At 38.1% G+C, this 12,257-nt stretch overlaps 1 protein-coding gene across 1 annotated transcript; it reads left to right on the forward strand.

Moving 5' to 3' along the window:
* Positions 1-1,843: 1,843 nt before the first annotated feature.
* Positions 1,844-11,702, forward strand: LOC139976323 (glycosyltransferase 8 domain-containing protein 2-like). The gene is made up of 9 exons (XM_071985008.1): positions 1,844-1,966; positions 2,607-2,684; positions 3,276-3,383; positions 4,745-5,111; positions 5,774-5,891; positions 6,102-6,290; positions 7,120-7,286; positions 7,609-7,721; positions 8,944-11,702. The coding sequence occupies exons 2-9, from the start codon at positions 2,660-2,662 to the stop codon at positions 9,120-9,122; spliced, it is 1,266 nt and encodes a 421-aa protein (XP_071841109.1). The 5' UTR covers positions 1,844-1,966; positions 2,607-2,659; the 3' UTR covers positions 9,123-11,702.
* The last annotated feature ends 555 nt before the right edge of the window (positions 11,703-12,257 follow it).

Here is a 12,257-nt window from a genome sequence, read left to right on the forward strand (position 1 = left end):
AAAGATAACTGTCCTTTATTGCTTTAGGTCAATATTTAATGACACAAGTGCATCTTGTTCTTGTTCTTGAGATGTCCTTGTTCAAGTTGTATCTTTCTATGCTCTATGATATTTGTACTGAATAGAATTTTGAAAAAGAAGCTAAATTAAGAGAATGTTCATCGTCTTCAGGGATAAATCAGTTAATATGGCGTACGTTGAATTTACCTTGTAGCTCACCAGCAATAATTGTAACCAATATGGAAGGGTAATAACACGGCAAATGATTGTATGTTATTGGCAAGCGAAGTAATAACCGATGCATGCCTATATGATGTGCACATTAACATGTTGAACGCGCGCGGAGCGCGTGAAACATTTTTGTTATATTTTTCAAGTCGTTACAGCCCCCCCCCCCCCCCAATAAAAATCAAATTGGGCTCCTACGCCTATGGATATGATGCCCGTTATTTAAATAGGTCTGATGCCACATCGAAGGAGACAAATTATTATACGCAGCTATCTGATACTGATGTAACTGTACTGTAACAATGCACATGCTAGCATGACCGAGGCAAGGCATGACTGCATTCCACCGTGAGAAGAATTTTCATCAAAGGTGTTGAAAACAAGGAGTGTATTTTCCAGTGACGGTACCAGAATGAGAAGGAAAGAGGGATAAGTGGATGGCGAGCAAACAGGTTGGGCAAACGTTTTGGAAGTGCCAAACGCAACTCTATGAAGTGCACATTACGGCAAATTGTTGGGAGGGGGCAGTGGAGGTGGGGGGGGGGGGGGGTTAGACGTGCTTCAGTTTTGCCGGAAAGAATTTTCACCAAAGGTGTTGAAAACAAGGAGTGTATTTTCCAGTGACGGTACCAGAATGGAAGGGACGAAGGATAAGTGGATGGCGAGCAAACAGGTTGGGGAAACTTTTTGGAAGTGCTAAGCGCAACTTTATCAAGTGCACATTACGGCAAATTGTTGGGAGGGGGCCAGTGGGGGTGGGGGGGGGGTCAGACGGGAGGCTATACTATTATAATTAGGTGAAACTTCCTTCTTCCATAACCCTCGGCGCCATGCACCACTGGCAGCAACGCGATATCGTGAATCTCGACTTAGGAAGTTGGGACGGATACATTAACTTGCTGTCTCCCATTTCCAGAACTTGCTCACCACCCGCCTGTGCTTACATAAATGGTAAAGAATTGAGAAATAAGGTTTGAAGGACTCCCTCGCCCTCCCGGCTCCCTCGCCCTCCCGGCTCCCTCGCCCTCCCGGCTCCCTCGCCCTCCCGGCTCCCTCGCCCTCCCGGCTCCCTCGCCCTCCCGGCTCCCTCGCCCTCCCGGCTCCCTCGCCCTCCCGGCTCCCTCGCCCTCCCGGCTCCCTCGCCCTCCCGGCTCCCTCGCCCTCCCGGCTCCCTCGCCCTCCCGGCTCCCTCGCCCTCCCGGCTCCCTCGCCCTCCCGGCTCCCTCGCCCTCCCGGCTCCCTCGCCCTCCCGGCTCCCTCGCCCTCCCGGCTCCCTCGCCCTCCCGGCTCCCTCGCCCTCCCGGCTATATCCTAACTTACTCTAATTTGATAAATGTCTGATATATAATTGGATTAATGTCACAAATGTTGTATTGGCTCGTATGGTTTATGCAAGGAGGCTGGGCTTCAGCGTGCACCATGCAAAAGGTGTCAAACTTCTGCTATATCCTAACTTACTCTAATTTGATAAATGTCTGATATTTAATTCAATTAACCCCGAGAAACACCCTAATTGTCTATAAATGTGGCTGAATTTAATACATAGGGTACTTAACATAATCTACAAAAAATAAACAGGTCTATTAGAGTCATAAGATTATGATCAAAACAAACAACGACTTGAACAAGTTCAAAATCTGGGATTATGAAATTATGTGCAAATTCAGCAACACCACGTAAACCACCGTACAGAAGCAACATATGCAGTAACGTAGATGGCAAATAACCCGAAGGCAAGGTGAGCCCCAGTGTGTAATACTTAGAGTAATGATACGTTTCATTTTAAATTAGTTCTGAACCGACAAGGTTAATTTGAAAGCAGCTTAATCTTGTTCAAATGTCTGTAGATTGTGTTATATGACGAATGTTGCTACGCCATGGTAAACTAGGCATAGGCTAGGCTACGTTAGGCAACTATTGTCAACAAAGCCTTGACTTGAGTAGTTAAGTCAGAGGTTCATGCACATGATATATCTTAGCCTATTTACTTTGTTGTAGATTCAACGACAGATGATCAAACTCAATTGTGGTTTAGTAAATGAGAAGGTTACAAGAATTAGATTATATTTGCCAACTCAAACAGAAAGTTCAGTTTATCTAATATTAATAATAACCAGTGTTATTGCTTGATCTTAGACTTTAGAGAATGGAATTTTTGTGCATAAACAGGATGGGTGATGAATACTGATGATGACTAGAATCACCAGTGTCAGTTGAACTCTTTCATAAATGTATTTCTTCTGACACTGTATTTCTTCTGACACTGAACTACACTGACAATTCCTACCAACTGAATCAATGGACAGATGTAACTTTTTAGGAATAAATACTGCATTAGTAAGCAAATTTTTAACCCTGACTGTTTTCCTTTGTTTTAGCAAAACAATCCTGGAATTTATCTGAAGGACACTGACATTTACCAAATGATATTATGGCTCGGTTTTACCCAACCACAGGTAAGTATTTCTCTCATATCATTGTACAAGGCTTTTGATTTATATTTTAGTCATTCTTCTGTGGTTATTTTACTTGCTCTTGTTAACCCCATAATTAGTTATAATATTTCTGCTGACTTTTTACAGAATCATAAGAAAGATTACAAAATTATATTACAAAACCGTTGGCATTGATTCTGCCTCTGAGGAAGATAGGGTTGAAATGTCAGGCCCTCTAACCGTTACATATTACAACACCGAACAGGTTTAGAAATTGAGCAAGCAAATAAGCTGAAGTTTCTGTCCAGAAAGCAGGAGAGGGCTGGGCAAAAACATAGCTTGAGTTTGCATGTAAACCCCTTAAAAAGAAGTAAACCTTTAACAATTTCAGATCACATTTGAACTATAAACAAGATACAGTATAGAACTTCAGACTTATTCCCAGTTTTTAATGATATGGCATTTGTTTACCTTCTCATTACTTGATTTTTACTGGCCAAACAACAATTAATTGTATGGTAAGATATTGCAATGTCTTCACTGAGCTTTCTTCAATTATTTATTCAAATGGATAATGAAAGTGTATAATTTCTTGTTTTTCTATTCATTCAGTGTTGGCTGTATTAGTTGTCCTTGTGGTTCTGATTTCCATCTTTACCATCCCCAAACTCAAATCAAACCCAGAGAAACTGACCAATAAAGATGTCCAAGAGAGGGATGGTGAGTACATTATAGACTAATGCTTTGGCCTAGGGGACTTCCCATCCCCTGTTGCAGAGTATGAGGGGGGGGGTGGTTGGTTTTGTACTTGGTATACAGAGATAAACATAAAAGTATGCACATCTGGTGGACTCAACGTCCACTTTACTATGGACTGGGACTTGGCTCACACTACGGTGTACCGGACTGGGACTTGAATCAAACTAAGGTGCACTGGACAGGGACTTGACTCACACTAAGGTGCACTTGACAGGGACTTGGCTCACACTTAGGTGCACTGGACTGGGACTAAGGTTCACCCGACTGGGACTTGACTCAAACTAAGGTGCACTGGACTGGGACTTGACTCAAACTAAGGTGCACTGGTATGGGACTTGAATCACACTATGGTGTACCGGACTGGGGCTTGACTCAAACTAAGGTGCGCTGGGCTGGGACTTGAATCAAACTAAGTTGAACTGGACAGGGACTTGGCTCACACTTAGGTGCACCAGACTGGACTTGACTCACACTTAGGTGCACCAGACTGGGACTTGACTCAAACTAAGGTGCACTGGACTGTAACATGACTCAGACTTGGGATTTAACTCTGGTTTGGTTCAGACTTTAGATATATGAACTCAACATCAGCTGTACAATTTAAATCCCTTTTCATGATCTTCTCAGATTCAATGAATGATTGTTTTTGTAATCCTCAGACACATTATGTACAATGTTGAATAATTTATCCTGGCATTGCATAACAAAATGTCTCACATGATGGCCACATTGCTATAAGACAAATACACTAACAAGTTTTATACAAATATGATTGCTATTTAGTGATGAAAGTGTACAATTTCTACACAATTTCTAGAGGCTTAATTACTACCCGTATAACATATTTTCACTTCTGACTGGCGTCATCAGAAAAGGCAAAGACTCTATCATGGTAACGTATGGAAAAGTGCTATGCAAATTTGGCAAAGTGCTATGCAAAATGGCAAAGTGCTGCATAAGTGCAACGATGTATAGTAGTTTCTGTACACAGGAAACACAGTATTTTATGAGAGGCAAACTTCAGAGCCTTCAATACTGTTACACTAAGTTATTACTTGAAATGATACACTAAAAGTCACATTGTGCTTAATTCAAGGGCTCAATGGTTCAGTCAGTTAAACTCAGGACTTTTGTACCTGATTTGAATGGTTTACATTAGTGAAGACATTCTCTTACTGTAATCTACCAAACTTTGTGTACAATTTGCTAGAACCCTTTCATTTTCTTATAACACCTGTGAGCAAAATGAGTTGCTAATAAACTACTTGCGTACTAAAACTGTCTGTGCAAGTGAAGTACTGTATTTGACGTTGATTTTACAGTGAAAGTGAACCAGTTGATAATTAAAGATGAAAAGGAGGAAGTCAAAGAAGCAGAGCCGGTCAAGGAAGAGGAAGGAAGAAAGGAAGATGTAAAAGATGATGAAGAAGTTAGATATAGAGGCGATAAAGAAGAGGTTGTAAACAATAATGTGGAGGAGAAAGAGGACGCAGATGAAGATGGCTCATCTTCGTCCACTGATGGTGATGATAAGGAGACCACGTATGAAAACGTGATAAATGTTCTAGTTACCTCCGACAACCGAACACTTGGTGGATTGGTGGCAGCAGTCAATAGTATTTATATGAACACACTTGCTCGTGTAAAGTTTTATCTCCTCGTCGATAAAGTTTCCGTATCCCATTTAAAGTGAGTTTTCTTCATGGAGTTAAAAGGCAAAGTGAATGCATTTGTCATGGCATGTGTGTGGTTACCTGTTGCCATGGCTTGTATACTCTTATATTTACCATGCATAGCCTACATGACTGTTATACATGGTTTGAAGTTCTTGGCTGTTATACTAAATGCTTTTACTAAACTGGTGTCAATTAAAGATAAAGCCAAGAAGGTTTCAATGGTGTAAGAGAAAGGCTTGTTGTGTTACACACATGTTGCATAAACTCTTTAATCTCTTGCTGTAGTGGTAGGTCGGGTATCCTTAAAGTAAGAACCAGAACATTCAATTCACCTATGCTGGTTACTATATCATATTTAATTTAGCACCTCAATCAGACTTTTATGGTACTGATAACTGATATAATTTATTTAAAAAATCATGCGATTGAAGAATTGAGGATTATGTTAAACCTGTACATCACTAAGCAAGCACTTTTTGATATTTAAGAATATCTTCCACTTTTCATTTGTTTTGGGAGGTTGTTACTGATATTTCATTATTTGTATAGTATCATACAGTAGGATCAACAAACTAATTGTACTACTTTTGTACGTTTCTCATTTATTTTTAACTGAATAACTAAGTTCAAATGAGACACATTTTGATATCTTTCATTTTATTTTTTATTTGACAGAAAATGGATTGAAATGACTCAGCTTAAAGACATCGATTATGTTCTCAAGGCATTCAATGATTCGTTGGTCGAAAACAAAATCGTAGTCAGAGATGCAAGGAAAGATCTTGCCTCCCCGGTAAGGTTTCATCTTAAATTCCTGGTAGGAAGGGTAGGCATCCTAATCTAATAATAGTGAATGATTCATAGCTAAGACTGCTAAATATTCTTAATTTTCATAAATCAATAGCAAAAGAAATATGGTACTTACAAAGTTCAAATGCCAGACATATTTCCTTTCAGCTAAGGCCTATCACATATTTGATCATTATCTTTTGTTGTTTCACAGCTGAATTTTGCCAGGTACTATTTTCCTGTAGTGTTTCCTTCAATAGAGGACAGACTGATATTTATAGATGCTGATTCCATAGTTCAGGGGGACATCCAGGAACTCTGGGAGATCCCCATCAAGCAGGGACATGCAGCAGCCTTCTCTGATGATTGTAGCTCCATCTCTCACAGATCCAGCGTCATTCAGGTCAACTTCTCCTCTTTCCTCAAGATCTTCATCTTCTGTCCCTGCACAATGTTTACAAATTCATCAATAATGTTAGAATTTTATCCTTCAGTGATCTGTTTTTCACCTATTTTGTTTAGTTTGATGAATGACTTTCTGAGAGACTTTAGATTTTCATAAACATTGTCTTAATAATTATTGTTTGGTCTGAACTGAGGAAATTAACTCATCATCAAGCTTATGTCAAAAGATCATTCCAGACATCTAACATACATGTCATGTAACTTTCAAAAACCGTAATAACTCTTGAAAGCCGACCAGCACCCCTGACTTCTCTAATATCTCATCATGGACATAGGACATAGGAGGGTCTGTGACATCATCATGAAAATATCTTGTTGAGGGTTTACTTTCTTTCTATTACCTGTGATGTTTGGTTTATTAAGAGTATAAACATATGTGTCAAATGCACTCAAGCTAAGACAAAATCTGTTTACCAATTTGGATAAATGATTAACACTAAAGAAGGGCAATTTTGTTCAGTTGCCATGACAATATCACTAAGTCTTGTTGCAAAATGGCAGATTGTTTTGCACATTTTCACAAAACTCAAAAATTTCATATCTTTGTGATGAAATATGATATCAGACTTTGGTTTCCGTCCAGTAATGTAGAAAGGTACAAAAGATTGTAGTATCCTTAAAAGTTTGAAATTTTTGATACATCCTTTAATATCTTCTGTTAATTAACAAGAAATTTTTTACTTTCAGGAAATGAATCAGATGGCAAAATTTGCCTTATTTATTTTAATAACAGCAAAACATCTTGACTTTTGTCATTAATTTTGCAGACAAAGTACATGGATTTTCTGAACTTTAAAAATCCGACGATCAAGGCACTTAACATGAGCGCAATGGCATGCAGTTTTAATACTGGAGTCTTTGTTGTAGATGTCACAGAATGGAAAAAACAGAGGGTCACCAGACAGTTAGATAAATGGCTGGCTTTAAATACAAAGTAAGTCAATACATTTCTTGTCTTCTATTTGATTACCCGAGAGAACAATGTTGAGCTGGGGAGGAGAGCGTGAACTTGTTTTGCTGTTACAGAAAATTCAAGTTAGAATGAATTTGATTTGGTTTTGTCCGTTGCTATGGTGACTTTGTTTCCTTCTACCCTGAATGCTCTATCTGGTGGCCCTGCACTTTTCGTGTGTTTCCATGGCTTTCTGACATTTTATAAAACAGTGAAGAAAAAATGGATGAAGATGCATCTAGCAAATATTTTAACTAACATGATTTCATATTTTGCATTTTGTGTCTCTTTTTCATGATTCCAGTGAGGAGTTATATGGAACAGAACGAGGAGGGGGAAACTCTGGTCCTCCTTTCTATATTGTCTTTTATAACAAATACACCAAGATGTCACCAGCTTGGAATGTAAGATACCTAGGTAAGTCCAGCAATACATTCAACAGCACTTCCCTGAAAAAAGACCAAAAAAAAAAAAAAAAAATGATGAAATGTAAGATTCGGCAGAAGTGAAAGGTGGAGAAGAGATTGGCAGTATCAAAGGTTTAACTTATTTAATTCTTGGATTTTTTGCTCATATTTTGGGTTAAGGTTTGATTTGACCATAAAAATGTAAACAACTAATTAAGGGATGAAGAGTATATAGATAGCAAATCATTGTAAAGATTTGTTTGAAATTGTTGATAGCATAGTCCAGCCCGTCCACGAGCATGCCTCACCACCCCTTTCCAGCTGGATGATAGCATTCCTTTCTTGTCTATACCCCAACTCTCTCCCCTGGGTGGTACCATAGACCATCCCTTTCTTGTCTATACCCCAACTCTCTCGCCTGGGTGGTACCATAGACCATCCCTTTCTTGTCCATACCTCAACTCCCTCCCCTGGGTGGTACCATAGACCATTCCTTTCTTGTCCATACCTCAACTCCCTCCCCTGGGTGGTACCATAGACCATTCCTTTCTTGTCCATACCTCAACTCCCTCCCCTGGGTGGTACCATAGACATTCCTTTCTTGTCCATACCTCAACTCCCTCCCCTGGGTGGTACCATAGACATTCCTTTCTTGTCTATACCCCAACTCCCTCCCCTGGGTGGTACCATAGACCATTCCTTTCTTGTCCATACCTCAACTCCCTCCCCTGGGTGGTACCATAGACCATTCCTTTCTTGTCCATACCTCAACTCCCTCCCCTGGGTGGTACCATAGACCATTCCTTTCTTGTCCATACCTCAACTCCCTCCCCTGGGTGGTACCATAGACCATTCCTTTCTTTTCCATACCCCAACTCAGGAATCAGTGGTTTACTTTGTTTAGGTATCATGGTTTGTTTAGGTATCATGGTTTGTTTAGGTATCATGGTTTGTTTGTTTTTCGTTTGTTCAGGAATCAGTGGTTTAGTTTGTTTAGGTATCATGGTTTGTTTAGGTATCATGGTTTGTTTAGGTATCATGGTTTGTTTGTTTTTCGTTTGTTCAGGAATCAGTGGTTTAGTTTGTTTAGGTATCATGGTTTGTTTAGGTATCATGGTTTGTTTAGGTATCATGGTTTGTTTAGGTATCATGGTTTGTTTAGGTATCATGGTTTGTTTAGGTATCATGGTTTGTTTAGGTATCATGGTTTGTTTGTTTTTTGTTTTGTTCAGGAATCAGTCCAGATACTCGATATTCAGATCCCTTTGTCAAGTCAGCTAAATTACTTCATTGGAATGGACCGTACAAGCCCTGGAGTCGAACAGCTCAGCACACTGATGACTGGGACAAGTACTACATATCAGATCCAACAGGAAACTTCAAGGTTGTCAGGAAGTATCAGACAATTTAAAATATTTATTTCTGAGCTGAAAGATACTTTCTCACAATTGATGACACACTGTGGATGAATGTCAAGTTAATATGGAATGGAGATGTTTGAGTGGTGCTTGTGTTTTTTTTATAATAATACGTACAGGGATGTGCTCATGCCGGGCGGTGGCGGGCGGCTGCGCCCGGCAGTTCTGAATGCCGCTGAGCACAAGCAGTATTTTAAATATTTCAGCCCAGCACTTTTTCTTATGATTAATTTAACAAGTTTTCTCATTCGCAAATATGAGTGAATACTTGGAACAGACTTAAGCGCCAAAAAAACAAGAAGATAGCACCATTTGCAAAATTTTCCAAAGGGGAGGGGGAAACCCCACACACTGAGAACCCTCCCCAAGGACGTGGATCATATTACTGCACAAATCTGCCAGGATATCAAATATCCCTGTACGTATCTTGCCAAAAGTAATTTCATTGGTTGGTTTAGTTTACCAGATGTGAATTCAGTAAAGTTATTACCTCATTTGAAAACAAAGATCCCACCAAATAAAAGTACAATAGGGAATTCTTCTTCTTTGTTGTTTGTTTGCTTAATTAAACAATGCTTCCAGTCTGTTTAAAGACCTTTGCTTCAAATATAATTTAAGCAAACTTTTTTTCTTGTTTGTTTTCTAAATAAAAATAACATAAAACTGTAAGCAAACTGCTTATCTACTAGAGAACCTGTGTAAGAGTATGTGTAAAATTAAGTGGTCCTGACGTTTCGATCCTAGCAGGATCTTCTTCAGAGCCTCTGAAGAAGATCCTGCTAGGATGGAAACATCAGGCCAACTTACTTTTACACATTGTTTGTTTTCTGTCAGATCTATGCATAGTTTTGCTTATAATGGATCTTTACACCTTTTATGGTTTAGTCTATGCAAACTAACATTTTATTGCTGTCTTTAATGAGTGAGAAGTAAAGCTCTATATTTAGTTCACAGTAAAGTAGAATGCTGAACACAGTATGCTCCGTATACCAGATTATTCACCAGACAAGAATCTTGTGCAGTAACCTACATTTATAAAATAAACATTTTAGGAAACTTTTGACCATTTCAAATAACATAGTTTGTGAGGTTGCCTATTGATATTGTAACAAGATTAATCCATTTTTTTTAAGTTTAGATGATTTTGACAATGTTTAATCATGGCATTTCTTACTGAACAATGTCACCAAAGCACTTTTCATTAAAGATTTTGTATTGCCTCTCTAGCACTTTGATTGAAATAAATGAAAAGCTGTGAGGACACAAATGTTTAAAGAAGTAGACTTTAGTAAACAAATCAGTAAACAAATTAGGGGAAGAAAACAAAGACCTTGAATGCCTTCTTGCCAGTATATGTTTTGTTTTTAGTTGATTTCTATTCTGGAGGAGGGGATGGGTGGGGGGAAGGATTGGAGTGGGGGATGGGGGTGATTGTTGGGAAGGAGAGAGGCTGGTGGTATGATGTTTAGTTTAATATTGCAATAGTTACACTAATTTATACATTTTTTAGCAATTCTAAAGGGTATTTTTTCACTGCCGGCATTCAGTAATTTTCAATCTCTTTATTGGACCAAAGTCGATTTTTGTAGAAATTGACTACTCAATTGATACTTTTACTTTCCTTGCTGTATTAGTTGTTACTTGTTGTGCTACATTTATGATTAATTTTGATGTTGGTTTTGTAATATTCAATTATTTTTGGTCATTTGCTTGCAATGAACAACTCTTCCAGCAGAATAATATGATATCTTTTTAATTTTTCTGTATTTGCTCCTACTTTTCAGGGTCGTGTGTGGGGCTTGTGTATTTTATTTACGTATTTCCTTTTGTTGTGGATTAAATCATTTTTAATGATATCAGCTTTACTTTACAATAAATGTTTGTTTTTGTAATGGTTTGTAGGCAAACTTTCTTTTGACATGTGAAAATATATTATGAGGATCTTGGTGAAATTTGTATTCAATTTCTACCTGTTATTGTTGGGGTGCTAACATTTGAAATTTATCCTTTTTATACTGACATAAGCTGCAATTGACAAGAGAAAATCTGTTGTATGTTTGCTATGTTTTTCATCCAATTTAAACGTATTTAATAGTAGAATGAAGCATATTGTGAACACACTGGTCATTTACATTGTAGGATGAAGCATATTGTGAACACACTATGGTCATTTACATTGTAGGATGAAGCATATTGTGAACACACTATGGTCATTTACATTGTAGAATGAAGCATATTGTGAACACACTGGTCATTTACATTGTAGGATGAAGCATATTGTGAACACACTATGGTCATTTACATTGTAGGATGAAGCATATTGTGAACACACTATGGTCATTTACATTGTAGAATGAAGCATATTGTGAACACACTATGGTTATTTACATTATAGAATGAAGCATATTGTGAACACACTAAGGTCATTTAAATTGTAGTATGAAGCATATTGTGAACACACTATGGTCATTTGCATTGTAGAATGAAGCATATTGTGAACACACTATGGTCATTACCATTATATAAACTGCTAAACCATTGCAGAAGAAAAGGTGAACCTTGTTCCATCCAGGGTCAAAGTAAAAGAGTGAAGAATAAAAGAAAACCAACCCATTCTTGTGACTGTGCATCTATGACATCACACCTGCTGATGGCAAATTTATGTTTCATATAATAGGTGACTATTTCCTGAATCATGTTGGTAGTGAATTATTTGTGATTCTGTAATACTTCTCGAGGGATAGCAATATTATATTATTGTGCTTAAAAGGCATCAATATTGACTGACATTCCAGCAGTGTGCTAAAATATTATGTGCTAAATTATTTTTTATGAGTTTGGGGTTTTTGTAGCAAGCTGAAGGATAATGTTACTGTATGTTTATGAGTTTTTCTGAAATTCTTATTTAACATGCCCAATTCAATACTACTTAAACTTGAGATTTGCGAGCAACTCAATTAGACCTGTTGATGTTGCAAACTTGCTAAAGCATGTGAATATTAAGAAATAATATTGAGGTGAATATATGCATGAATTGCCAAGAAAAATTAAATCTAACCTACAGTAATATTTACCAAATTTAAGGTTCAAAGACATCTAAAGATGGCTGATAGTAATCATGCATGTTG

The sequence above is a fragment of the Apostichopus japonicus genome, chromosome 11 (assembly GCF_037975245.1).
Source record: "Apostichopus japonicus isolate 1M-3 chromosome 11, ASM3797524v1, whole genome shotgun sequence".
Taxonomy (NCBI): Eukaryota; Metazoa; Echinodermata; class Holothuroidea; order Aspidochirotida; family Stichopodidae; genus Apostichopus; species Apostichopus japonicus.